Genomic DNA, 14,042 nt, shown 5'->3' on the forward strand with positions numbered 1-14,042 from the left:
TTTCTTTTGCCATAAATTTGTAGTAAACTATGGTGTTTTATTTTTTAAAAATAAGCATAAAGGAATGTGAACTCTGGAAAGTTGATCCTGGAGAAGTCTGGCTTTTGGCATTAAGACTATGTTGGAACCCTGAATTTCAATTTGCTTATCAACACCTAAGTGTGGTCCAGTCATTGGTCGCAAACAGATGAATCTTTTTTTTAGTTACTGCATCTCCACTTAATAAATCTAAAGGATTCTTGTTTCACTCAAGAACATTTTACAGAAGTAAATTGTTTCAAAATGTTGTCAGAACATAACAGATGTTGTGTTGCGCTTTTTCAGAAAAATCAAAAATAGATAAAGCAATGTCATTGTGTAATACTTTTATTGATTATCGCATATTCTGCTACTTCTTTTCTAGCTGAAGCTACAATGAACTGTTTATCTGTACAATTTACAGCCAACATAAATTCGAGATATAATCTGAACAGATTTAAGTTGTTGTATGTTGAAGAAAATTAAAAATAATCAGTCAAAAACTGCTGGGAGATGCCAGCTGGTGCAAAAGATGGTATTTCACACATCTGTTTCCAATACACAGCTGTCCACTGTGTTCTCTTTCCAAGGTTGAATTCCTGCATCAAGTCGACCACATGCGACTTGATGTGTGAACTCCACATGCGCACAAAGAACCATCAGCCCCAAAATGACCTTTTACTATTTTTAAATTAAACATAAATCAACCTAATTATGTTTTTTCTGGCACAGATACAACTAGTCTATTTGTTTTCTATATACATGAATTTTATGAAGATATTTGTGGTGCATGCTATTTTGGCTTTTATGTCACTGACACGTGTAGCATTAAACAAATCCAGCCCTTGTTATTTTTATAACAGGAAGGCACATCCCCTTAAGATCAACATTTGTCTTCGGTTATTAACAGGAGATTGAGTCTAAAAAAAAAAAGGTCTGAATGAAATGGGGGAAAAAAAGGCAAAATCTGGAGGGAGGCAACTCTATGAAAAGTGTCAAGCCATCTTTGATTTTTTGCTCTTCATTCTTCTCGTCACATGTCTGGTAACGTGAGTGTCTCTGTGTTTAGTTTACAATGTTCTTCTCAACTTCTGCCTTTCCTCCAGCCGACCTGACAGCTTTGAGAGTTTTAATAGGGGGCTCTTGTGCAGGCACCATGCACGGCTTCTCTCAAAATTCACAAACACTGAGGTTCTTTTTACAGTCTGGACTTCAGCCAGGTCATCCGCCAAACCACATGGTCAAGAAAACAATAAAACCATCCAAAGACAGAAATCTCCCTCAAACAAACAGAGAAGTTGTCTGAACATGGGCAGGCGGGGTCTTGTTAAATGTGCACGAATTAAGGAGCACAAGAATTGTTCTGTAAGCGGGGGCCGACTAACATTCATGATACTCCTCGTGCGGCCCGGTCCAAGAGTTGATTTATGGTGGAATAAACAGCATTCTTCTTGATTATGGAAAATGCAGCTGTTGCATGGCATCACCATCGACTTTCAGACTTTTCACATTTCAAACATGCCTATCGACATGGATCATTTCTGGAATACGTTATTCGTCCTGCCAACTTGCAATGCTTGGACGTTGAAACGAGCAAGTGGTCGTTTCAGAAAGCTTTGCTGAAAATTCATGAGCCAAAATGCTAAGATGAGCTGTAATCCCACCCAGTCAGAGCAGGTGGGAGTCGAAGGTTGGTTGTGTGGATGTTGTTCAGGGTCACAGGGCTCACCTGGCTTGTAGAAGAATGTCTTCCAGCTTCAACAAACATGTTTTTTGTTGGAGACCTTGATCAACTGTCAGGCAACCTTTGGGGTTAATGTCTGAGCACTCGGGTCTCCCAGGTTAAACAGTGACAGCACACAAACACAGCCTCTGCAGCTACACAGTCTCTGTGTGTTTAAACCTACCTTGTACCAGTTCCTGTGGCTTAATATGGCTGACAACTTTACACAAAGCTTACAGCAGGCTTTAGCTAATGGAAAAGATGGGTTGTGTTTTGGACTAATATGGTCAAAGAGAGCTTTGAATATCTTCTTGCCTTCATGCCAGAATAGATGGTGAGTCTGAAGCCAAGCAGCTGCTGTTGAGACCTCCGGTAGTCCATTCTGAAACGTCGAAGATGTGTCAAAATAAATACACACTAGACAGGGTGTAAGAAAGAGGAAGCTGCTGTGTACTTCAGCCCACATGTGGTCATCTGGTTGCAGGCAGAGTATGAGTAGTGTGTTTATTAGAAAAGTCTTTACAAACCTGGATTTTTTTTGGAGTTCATAGGCCTTCAGAGAGAAGTGGTTAAATGTACCCATGTGTAAAGTTGCTAATAAAACGTCCTGTTACATTTAATCTTTAGTCTTAACCGATTACACACAACGTTGCAAAAGCAGGACTTTGTGTCCTCAGCCACAATTATTTCCAGTGCTGCTAAAATAATATAACAGATTATTACTATTACTATCATGTGTATTTGTTATTTTTATGAGCCTTGCCTTTATTTACAGAAAGCAAGGCTTGATACAGTTTCAATACATTTCAGTTAAGACAAAAAAAACCCCAAAACAATATGTAGCAAATCTTTTTTGTTTATTCAGCCTTGAACATAAAATGTTCAAATGGGTTGTAACATTTAAAAAAGACACTGGTACAGAACTGACTGGATATTTGGTTTGATTTGGTCAATGACTGAAATCATTATACACCAAAGAAACTACTAGAAATAGTCAATGTATCATGATGTGGTTGCATGCTGCTGCTGTGAAGACTCCATGATGTCTGGGTCAACAAGTCTGGGTTAAGTTTGGTGAATAAGACTGTAATGTAATGTTTAGTCAGAAAGCTAGACTAAAACTAAATAAAAAGTAATTTAGAATGATGACGACTATGTTGGAAACTTGACCAAAAGGGAGATTAAATCCAATCATAGTTTTAATCCTTTGTGAAAATCTTTGTATACCCCAGTATACATGGGTACCAGTAATCACCCATGACCAACCTTTGTAGCATTTTGATCATGTAAACTAACCAGTATGGAGTTACAGAATTTAGGTGTTAACCTGTCTGCGTTTTTGCTGATTTATCTATATGTTCATCTGCAAAATCATCTGAAAAAATTGCCTCCCTAATAAGTTATTGACAATCAATGTACGATTTATTTATGCAACTTATCAATTAGGGGGAAAAATGTTTCAAGCAACTGAAAGTTTTTTTCCTCAAATCCACATTTAGCCATTATAGCTGATGTTTGGAAAAACTTAATTTGTAAGGAAACTTAGGTACATTTTGCAGTTTGTAGCAGAGCTGTTGGCTTACATTATATGCCCAGACACACTAGACATGGCAGAACGCTGAGAGACCATTAGAAAATATGGGCTACTCTTTTTTTCATGAGTGACAGGGATAAAGCCACCAATACATGAAAACAGGAGTTTCTATATTACTGGTTTTGATTTTAAAAAATTTGTAGGGTTTGGGAAGCTGCTTCCAGACATCAAGATGTACAGTAAAGTGTTATGCATGTAACCAACATAACCTCAGTTTTTATGGTCCAGTTGACCAAGCAGGGCTTTTTAAGTGGGATTCTAGGAGCTAAAACAGAGTCTTGCAGACAGGAAGACTAGAGTGTCTGGGTAATGCAGAACACAAGGCAATGAGGAAATAGCAGGGTTCTTATGCAGGCTTGAAAAGCTTGGAAATGTCTGGAATTTGCCTTTAGTGTTTTCTATGTGTGAAAAATCTATGGATGCATGGAATAAGTCAGATTTTTCTAAACTTTTTTCTTTCCCACCTTTTCTAAACACAGAAATCTGGTAATGTGTAATAGGTGGTGTAAGAAGTGTGGTGGTTTTACAACAATCTATAAGCATTCATGGTTTATAGATTGTCTCATTATTTGTGGTAAGTACTGATGATGAGAAAACACTCCTCACGCAGATTCAGGTGAAGTTTTGTAATATTGCAATAAAGTTTTTGAATCTTTAAAACTTTTGAAAATCATTTTATTAGTATAGACTCAATGTAAATATATTACTTAAAATTATCTTAGTGATAAAAAAAAAAAAGCTTCTTGGATATTTAATGTCTACTGCTGATTATTCTAGCAATAATACTTGGATTTACAAGATTTACAATTTACAGATTAGACCAAGTGATTCATTCTTAATGAAAATAAATTTGCCCTAGGACAACTAACTATAGCTTTATGCTCCTACCTCAGCTCTTTGAGTACACTGTCCCGCAGTTTCCTGATTACAGTAGAGGACATGACTCGAGCAGACTAAATTTAGAAATGAATCCCACAGTTTATGATCCATATAGTCTGGAGGTAGAGCCTGACGTGTGGTAAATCTTTGTAAAAGGTGAATGTGGTTGTGCTCAGCAGAAATCTGGTCACCAAGAAAAGGCAACCAGAAATTCCTGTAGGTCAGAGTGGGCGCTCCCTCCGTGGTTTATGACGCCTCGCTTCACTGCGAGGAGGGAAGGTGCTGGGCTGCCATGATATGCTGACATCCTAGCTGTGTTTCCAGACAGTGGAGATGTTTCATGAATTTAATAGGAACCAGCAGGTTATAGATCCTCTGTGTGTGTTTCCTTGTTTGTTTTCACCGTTTTTAGTAGGGTGCTCATCTGAAGTTTGAGAGGAATGACAAATGGAAGCGTCGTTCAAAAACTAACTTGTTATCATGGAGGGAGAGGAGATGTTGAGGAATCGTCATTAATCTTTAAAGTATCATGCATATATAAAATGTAACTCCCAAAGCATATTTGAAGAAATGAATCAAAGTCGAAATTCATCATCTAAGTATTGGTGTTTTATAGGCAGTTTAGGTTGGCACAAATTCATTCATTTTTTACCCACACATTAGCATTTTCTCCTATCTCCATAAGACCATAAACCACTGTGTGTCACTGCTTTGTTCTTTGTGTTAAGTATTTTCTTGAATTATTGAGAAAATACCATCTATTATTAATTTAATGACTGATTATTTTCTAAAAAGTATGTATTTCAACCAATTTTCATTTATTTTGCTTCTGATTCCATTGTGAGCCTGTTGATTTCAATCAAATGTGGCAGGTTCTGAAAGAGCGAATACAGAACTGATACGGATTGATATGTCACATTAAGTCACATAATTATGTTTCCTTACAGTAGAAGACTAGGAACACATGATGGAAACAGGGTTGAAATCGTCTGTACAAATTCCCCCCTTCGAAAACCTCAAGTACCAAATTAACTAAACCGCAAAGGTTCAAAGTGATGAAGGGACACAACGTCCAAACCACTCAAAACACATGATAATGATTAGCATTTGGCAGACTATGTAAATGTTCCAGAGTTTGTTTTATTTTTTTATAATAAAACTTTGTGGAATCTGCTCAGCCCCATTCTGTAATGTTGTTCATTCATGACAGCTGATGTTTGTATTTTTACCCTCCATAAACATGCAGGCGGATGGTGCCACTGTTCAGCAAGGAATGCAGACATTTTAAATATGCAGCTGTTAGAGGTCATGTTTTGGTCTGTAAAAACATTGACTCTACTTCTGAAAAACATTATCCTTTACCTCTCAGCAAGACGCCCCCTCATCAGAAATAGTCAACCTTGTAGCTGAACACTGAAGGCAACAATGAAGAAAGTGGAAAGGGAGGATTAAATGCACTAATCCAGGCAAATTATGGTCACCTCCTCAAAAATCCCTCATAACTAGGCTTTATTGTATAAACAACGTAGCTGCCTTTTATCATATTTTATTGATTTAAGTTACACCATTAAGCAAAACCACAGGCAAAGATTCAGGCTTTATATTTGTGAACTTCCTCTCTTAAAGACTTTGTTTTCTCAGTCATATTAAGGAATTTTTGATTCAGTTGTTGGCGATTTTCTGTTGAGGACAAAAGATTATAATCTTTGAACGGAGTGTTGATCAAATAGCACATCCTAGGCTAATTTAATTATTTGATTTCTTCTGTGACCATGATCCTTCAGCATTCTCACATTTAATTAAACAAATCTATGTCATTTCTGTAACTTTCCTGCATCCAGAATTGTTTTTATTCATTTCAGGCAAGTTTTGAAGACTCTTTGCTCTGATACCTTATTCTAGCATTCTCTTCATTATTGTTGATTTTACACATTTTGTGTGAGTTTTTGCAAAGGCTTATATTTATACAATACAGGTCGAAACCTTACTCTGTCCTCTCTTTGTGTCCACAGCGTGCTCTGATGGAGGTCGGACTGTAAGGTGGAGGAGGCCGTAAAGAGGTCCAGACGGAGCCTCCTATCCTCCCTACCTGATCAGAGCTACACGGCTGATAGCCATGGCTCCCCGGAAGCGCGGGGGCGGCGGTAGCCGGGGCGGCCTCTCCTTCGTCTTCTGCTGTTTTAACAGCAATGATCACCCAGAGATCACCTACAAGCTGCGGGAGGACTTTGCCTTGCAGAGCATGGAGCCATCTCTGCCGATGCCCGGATATGACGAACTGGATAACATGTTCTCAGAGCTGGTGGTAAGCTGTCGCCTTTGTGCTTTCTTGCTTTTGTGATTGTGTTTTTTTGCCACATGCAACATGAAGTCCCTTATTTAGTGTTCTCTGCGAAGCTAAATCTATTCATCTATTTATGTCTAAGGAGACATACTTTGGTTCAAACAGCACAGTAAATTTCAGATATATTCACAAAAGGATCCAATATATATGATAACATTTTACATTTAAATTTCAGCTTTAGATTTCAAAATATTCTCTTGCCTTTTTAGAAATTAGTAATTGAAGTATCATGTTTTCATAACTTACAGTAACAATATCTTGTGAGTAACCAGGCCAGCATGCTTTCCTTTCTTTCTTATTGTCACTTCTAATTTGTCCAGTCACCCTCTCTCTCCTGGCCCTGATTCCCCTCTCACGGCGGCCACAGTAGTCTCTTTGCACATCAATAGGCCTCATTCAGGGGCTCTGTATGTCTCAGTCCGCTACATCTGCTAATTGCTTGTTTTTGTCTGCCGTTCTATATGAAGACATAATTGAGTAAGTTTAGTGTGAAGACAAGGAGGCTTTCTGTTGCTTTGTTTACCAAAAGACAAACAGCCACATGCTTTTTTTCCCTCAGCCATTCACTGGCCTTTTTGTTTACATCCTAAATGGGTCCACTAAGAAGGGAAAAAAATATTAACAGTGGGAGAAAAGTTGCTGATATGTTTGTCATTACGGTACTTTGTAGCGCCTCTCAGTAAGGGGAATGTGAGTTTTCCGTTGTGTTTTGGGTGACTTTTTCCAAACAGGACAATAATCCAGAACATACGGCCTAATCAACACAGATGCTAAATTAACCTTCATCCATGGGCTTGTTAGTCACCCAGCTTTAATCCTACAACAATCTGGACAAGGGAGATGATGGAAAGAGGAATGATCATAGATCCCTGAAGCCTTTTGTCTTACAGCAGAAGTGTTGTCCTGTGTGGAAAGGTATTAACAGAGAGGGTATTAATAGAGGCACCAATGGTTGACCAAACCATTGACCAAAAGGGAGATTATTTCTTGGTTATTTCTTAATATCAGATTTTTCCCCCACAGAACAAATCTACCCAAATTAAATGTTTTTTTTCCCCTAAAATTTTCAGTGTGAGATTATACTACTGGAATAAAACACATTTATTTTTAAGCTTCTGTTACTATTAATTGCAGCAAATTAGTCTTTATCTGTATGTATCCAACTTGAAAATACTAGAGTTTATTAAATCCGTTGCCCTTTAAGCGTAGCACTCAGAGTATGCAAGCTCCTGAGTTATAGGATCAATCAACACTGATTGATTACAGTTAAGCTGATTAATGTACATATTGATTGGCAGGTCTTGAACACTTTCACAAAATCTAAGCTGTGTGCTGGTTGGAACAGATGAACTCATTTATCTCTTTGTTCTTTAACTATCTACCAAACCACATCCAAACTTATTTTTTATGCTCCTTTACATCTTTCCTCTTGTGCTAAATTGCTTAAGAGCTTTCTCATGCCTTTTATCACTTTTTTCACATGAAGCTAATTAGATGCAGTTATCTCCAGCTGAAAGTTCATATGTTAAACCTCACATATTTTGCTGATACGTCCCTCTTTCCCCAAATTGGCTCTGGTATTCAGTCCGAAGCCTTCCCGTCAGCACCCTTTTTATCCGTGCCTCTGCGAACGTCACACATTGTGACACATGTTGTCTCCAGATGTTTGTTACCACATGGCAAACACGCGAACCGCGCCTTATCTTTTTACTCCATTATTCGCATGTCTGAAGCCTGGAAGAGATCCGATTTACTTCACAACCACACTGAATTTACGGTGACAGACACAAGCCAACCCAAAACTGATCCGCAGCTAAAATGAGATCTGTTTGAGCCTTTCTTGGCGAGCATTTTTGTTTTGGAGGAAAACAGAATTGATTTATGTAGATGTTTCTAAATTTGCAAACACAGTGAAGCACAGTAATCAATAGCAGATCATTAGTATCTCCATCCTGCTGTTAAGGAGGAATTTTGAAGACATTTTTCTCCTTTTGCAGGATGAGCTGGACCTTACAGAGAAACACAGGGAAGCCATGTTTGCCTTGCCTGCAGAGAAGAAATGGCAAATCTACTGCAGCAAGAAGAAGGTAAAAAGATAAACACCTGACAGTTTTTACAGGGCTTCTACATGGTCTACAAATTCTCCAGACCTTTACTCCTTATCACATCTTATTTTTATCCTTCCATTTTGTGTCATTTCTTTGTTCTGTTTATTACCTGAGTCTCTTCTACCTTGTTCATTTCATCCCATCCTTTTGTGTTATTTCTTCCTTCCTTGTTTGCTACCTTGAGTGTTCTTGCTTCCTCCTTCATATCATTCATTTTTCCACGGTCTTTTCCCATCTTTTTATTTCTTCTTGTGTTCCTTTATTATCATTTTCCTTGTTTCCTTCCTTCCTTACAAATGTACTTGCATAAAAACTTCCATCCTCTCTTCCAAACTTCTTTCGTCCCTTATTTGAGTCCTAACACCCTCTCTGCTTTCCTTCATTCCCAACAGTCTGTTTCTTGAATTTAAAGCTTTACATAAAAATATCATCCAGATGTTCAAAGTAAAATATTCCATATTTTAAAATAAACATGAAGGACTAAGAACTCTGGGAAGTTGATTCAGTGAAAACCTGAAAGTTTTACATGAGTCATGCATAGGAACTATGTTTTCACAGCATTACTTTCTGTTTGAATACTTTCATTTTGACTCACTCTATCTCCTAAACTATCTCTAAAGGTGTCCTAATTCTGACCTTTATCTCCTGGATGTTTTATTTATACTTCATGAAGGTTTAGACTTCCTGTAAAAACCCTTTAGAAACATATTTCTGTGCTCCTAGCAGGCTGTCTGTCAAAACCAAATGATTAATAACGTTCTTCTTAAATGTGAAATATGTCACTATGATTCGCCAGAAGATTGAAAATGATTTCTAGCTTTTATGGAACTGTCTCGCAAGAAGGCAATTTTTATCTGTGTCAAACCTTTGACTTGTCACTTTTTTCTACCCAGCAGTTTTTTTTAAAAATAATTTGTAAAAATCATAAATAACTATATTCAAGCTGTCCAAGCATGTGCTTTCAGATTTTAAGGAATATTTCTCCCAGGAGGAAGATGACTAGGTCAACATCACTCTTGTGACTGTTTATGATCAAGCTTGTACAAAAATTGGGAACCTTAATAAAGCCTTTCTGTATTTCATTACAATGATGCCAGACCACATTCTTTCTGTGTCAGAACATCTTTTTTCTTAGTAAAGACAACAGAGTCCAGATTGTCACACAGTATGGAAAGTAAATGTGGCTTTTTTTCCTTTTTTGTAAAACTATGAAATCTGATTAAAGAAGCCTCAAACTGTTAAACGGTAGAAATCTAGTGGGGAAAACTGAGAAAATGTTTTGCTTTTTTAAACCACATTAGCTTGCATCCATCGCTGAAAAATGTGATGAGACAATGTGGTGAAGCCAAATCCAATTAGATCATAGTACTAATTGTTAATTTATGTTCTCTCATCCTGTCATGGAACTGATAGTTGAAAAGACATCTACCCAGTAAAAGTACCAAACTGAATCATCCGAGTCTCCAAGCACCATCCATTAAAGTTTATTATTATCACATGATAATTATTTCTCATCATGACATTTGTTATGATAATAAGTAATACAATTGCCTCTGTGATAATTATACTATAGTCTTCAAAGCTCAATACCAGAGGAATTTGGCATAATTCTGCAAATCTCCTAGTTTGCTTTTTTTTGTGCTTGTATTCAGGGCAAAGCTTTATAAATTGTAGATAAAGTCAACTATTATTCTGAACTATTAGCAGTTATCAAAAATTCAGTGTACTGTAGTGTATGTATAAGCATTAATGAGTTTATTTCCATTTGAAAGCTAAATATCTAAATACGTCTAGTCCTAGATTATCATCTGTAGCGTAAAGTTGTTGCTAATAATGTGATTCTCTCAGGGTTAGATCACTGTATCTTTGCTCAAACCCCATTATAAATAACAGCCATACACACGATGAAGTCACTTAATTTGTCTATTTTGGTTCTTTTTTCGTTGCTTGATAATGCACTTGAATAGTAAGAGAGGCTGTTGTTGTTTGAGCCACTAACCAGACTCAAAAGCTAAAAGCCTTCAATGTTCTGATGTTATCCTTGCAGAGATGACACCTGTCCCCTCAGAGTTTCCACATAGCCATAACATTCCCGACTGCTCTGGAACCGCGTCATGTTTCATTAAGCGCTTTGTTCCTGATAAAAGGCGTCTCAGCTGTTCCTCTTTCCCCTACACATGAATTTTTACCCTCAGCATGCAAGAAAACACAGATGCCTGTTCCCGTGTCATTCGATGGAAGTGACGCTCCCACTGAATGTGCCCTCACATTTATGCAGCATGAGGTATGAGCGTGTAGGATATCCTGTCCCGACTAGTTGGCCGTCTGGGCATGCAGATGTACTAATCTTTTCCTACATCTGCAGAGGAGAGATGATTAATCTGAAGGATGGACATTTAGTGACATTAAAAGTCTTCAGTCTAGGAAGGAAGTATTTTGATCTTCTCTTGATCCTTAAGTAGACAGTTCTACATAAGTCATCATACTTCTTGAAATTTTTTGCATTATGATCACAAACTTCAGTGTATTTTATTGGGATTACATGGGAAGAAAAGCATGATGCTGCCACCACCATGTCTCACATGAGATGTTCAGGGTGCCTTACACAGCATTGCTTTTAGAAATGAAAAAAAAAAAATCATGTATTGTCTTTGTTCTATTTCACAATTTGGCACTACTATCTGTTGGTCAATCGGTTAAAAATACCAATAAACCACATTGAAGTTTTTAGCTTTAGCATGACAAGAAGTAAAAAGTTCAAAGAATAAGAAACTCTTTTAAAAACAGACTCCAGTCTTCAGGAAGGATTGGTCTGCTCGTGCAGTGAGCAAGGGAGTGTTTATACGGATCAAAGCCTTATGTGTGAGCATCGACCTGCATAAGGGGGCTGCGAGCAAAGACAGAAATGCACAAGTATTGCTGACTCTGCACTAGTCTCTGGCTCTAGCCCAGACAGATACAAACTGAACCATCAGAGCTCAGAGGGGAAGGGTGTGTTAGAGGGGGGAAGAAGCCAAAGGAAGTACTTGGCTGTCCAAGCCAAACAGGAAGGTTCACTTCCACAGGTGCAGCTCTTTTATGAGCGCAGTGGGGGTGGGGTGCATCAGCGATAAGGAGGAAAGTGGTGTCACAAACGGGGCCCACTAAAACCCCACCAGAGATGAAGGTGCCCTTTTTATTTTTTCTGACTTTAGAAGCCCATCTGGATGCTGGGGAGATAATTCTGTCAGAGCCGTAGCTGTTTGCTTTGGCCAGACACCTGAACCGATGAAATCATTCTGTCAAGAATCAATCTTCTCTCTGCCTTTTTGTCAGCACTCTTCAAGGCTACATCCTCTGCCAAGAGGAAGATTCACTGATCCGGTTGCTAGAGGAGACTTTGCACTCGGGTTTCAGGTTTCATCCAACTCCAGAGAAGGCTAAGCTGTAACTTCTCTTTCAAGCAGGCTGTTCTACTAAAAACAGAAACTCACTCCTGTTTCCCAAAGCATCTTTGATCTTTATTTTCCTAAACGTGGAGAAAATAAATCCCCCTCTACACTCACTCCCCACTTCATCCTGAAGAAACTGAAGTTATAAAGCAGGCTGCTGATATCCGAGTTAGAAGATCAACAGTGAAAGGAAAGTGGCCCCACTTCTGTGGCTGCTCCTCTAATAGGCTGGACTGCATCCAGCTCCCGCCTGGTCAAGCTGGCACTGGATCCTGAGTGGACCCAGCAGGCTTTGGGCCGACTATCGCTGCACACTCCGCGCAGACTGGCCAAGTCTCCGCGGTCCGCTTTAATAACGGACGCTCAATTAGTTTCTGACGGTCACAGTTCGTTTGTTCCTAATGGAGCGAAGTTAAACTGGGAGTTGCAAGGCCTTTTTTGTTCAAGCCAAGTTCAGGAGAAAGAAACTGTCTCCTCATGAAAAATTATGTTTTTATGTACTTGTGAAACAAACATGGCTATGTGGAGATTAATCTCACTATAAGTCAGACTGTGTCCCTAATCCATGGTTTTAACAATCATTTGTTAATCTCCAGATTTTCTCAAGCAGCTGTGCTGTCTTTTTTGGCACCTACTGAAGCGCTGGAAGATAAAATAGGTTGAATATCTGTGTTGTCCTACTTAGGAGTTCTTCATTTTTAGCTATTTCTGTCTGCTCCCTGAGCGCTGCATGGCGCTTTAGTTGGTATCTTTTACAGCTTATTGATCTGACAAATGATGGAGAGTAGGAGTAGAGAGCAAGAAGCTCCAGTTCTACTTTGAAGTCGGTCTTTGATGTTCGTAAAGATCAAATGTGTGACAAGAACCAGATGAAAGCTCGTCCTTTCCTGTGACTTTCTGCTGCATTTCGAAGTCACGTCTCACAGATCTGCTCTCACCCAATTCCCATTCTCACTCCAAATTGGTCCTCTTTAATCTTCACATTATATTATTGTGCGATTTCTTTTAAAATTCTTCAGTAAATCACAGAATAATTGTATGTTTCCAAAATAATTTGCTCCTCTGTTTTTTGTTTCTTTTTAGGAACAAGAAGAAAACAAAAGCGCAACTAGTTGGCCAGAGTATTATATTGATCAACTCAACTCAATGGCAGCTGTAAGTAATAATGCTAGAAGACTAAAATTCTTCTTTTTGGTTATAAACTGTAAAAAAAAAATGTATTTCATCTTTTAAAAACATTTTTTTAATGCAATTGGAAAATGTAACTTCAGTGCGCTCCATGCTTTTTGACACCCCTGGTGGAGATGTGTGAAAAACAAATAGATAAAATAAATTTTAAAAAATTATTGCAGAATCACACCAGATAATTTGGAAAATAAAATGAAATATAGCCTAAACCTGCACAGAGCAATAAATAAAAAGTATACAACTGCTGATAGTGTGAGTGAGAAGAGTGAGATCCTAGCGTCACCATGACAACAGTTTATTTGAAGGCCTTCGTACAAATCTTTACCAGGGGTGCCGCTAAATGTGGAAGCTGCTATATTTTCACATACAACAGGTAGGTGGCTCTTTGAAACATAGGCATGAACTTGAATATTGATAAGGTTTCATGTCTTGTTGGACAGAGAAAGACCCTTCTCGCTCTGGAGAAGGAAGATGAGGAAGAAAGAAATAAAACCATAGAGAGCTTGAAGACGGCTCTGAGGACACAACCTATGAGGTGAGAATATTTGCACTTTCCTGGTCTTTATGTTTAATGTCATCTATGATTATATCTTCTTTCACTTGCCCTTTTCTAACCCTCTCTGTCATTCTGTTCGGTTCCTCATCACAATATGGAAATGAGTCCTTTAAAAAGTGAAAGGTCAATGTACAAAAGAAAGTTTATTTCTCTAATCGGCTGCATCAAAGCTCAACCTCAAGGCATCTGCTCATGTGTATG

The 14,042-nt window shown here is 38.3% G+C and overlaps 1 protein-coding gene across 3 annotated transcripts in view; it reads left to right on the plus strand.

Annotated features, from left to right (window-relative positions):
- The window catches only part of daam1b (dishevelled associated activator of morphogenesis 1b), a 48,918-nt gene that overhangs the window by 21,183 nt on the left and 13,693 nt on the right, over positions 1-14,042 (plus strand). For all 3 annotated transcript variants that reach the window (XM_032585212.1, XM_032585211.1, XM_032585213.1), the window contains exons 2-5: positions 6,227-6,519; positions 8,556-8,645; positions 13,181-13,252; positions 13,726-13,820. In XM_032585212.1, the coding sequence (XP_032441103.1) occupies positions 6,331-6,519; positions 8,556-8,645; positions 13,181-13,252; positions 13,726-13,820 (446 nt within the window). In that variant the 5' untranslated portion in view covers positions 6,227-6,330. The remainder of the gene's footprint in view (positions 1-6,226; positions 6,520-8,555; positions 8,646-13,180; positions 13,253-13,725; positions 13,821-14,042) is intronic.

This window comes from Xiphophorus hellerii, chromosome 15 (assembly GCF_003331165.1).
Source record: "Xiphophorus hellerii strain 12219 chromosome 15, Xiphophorus_hellerii-4.1, whole genome shotgun sequence".
Classification (NCBI taxonomy): Eukaryota; Metazoa; Chordata; class Actinopteri; order Cyprinodontiformes; family Poeciliidae; genus Xiphophorus; species Xiphophorus hellerii.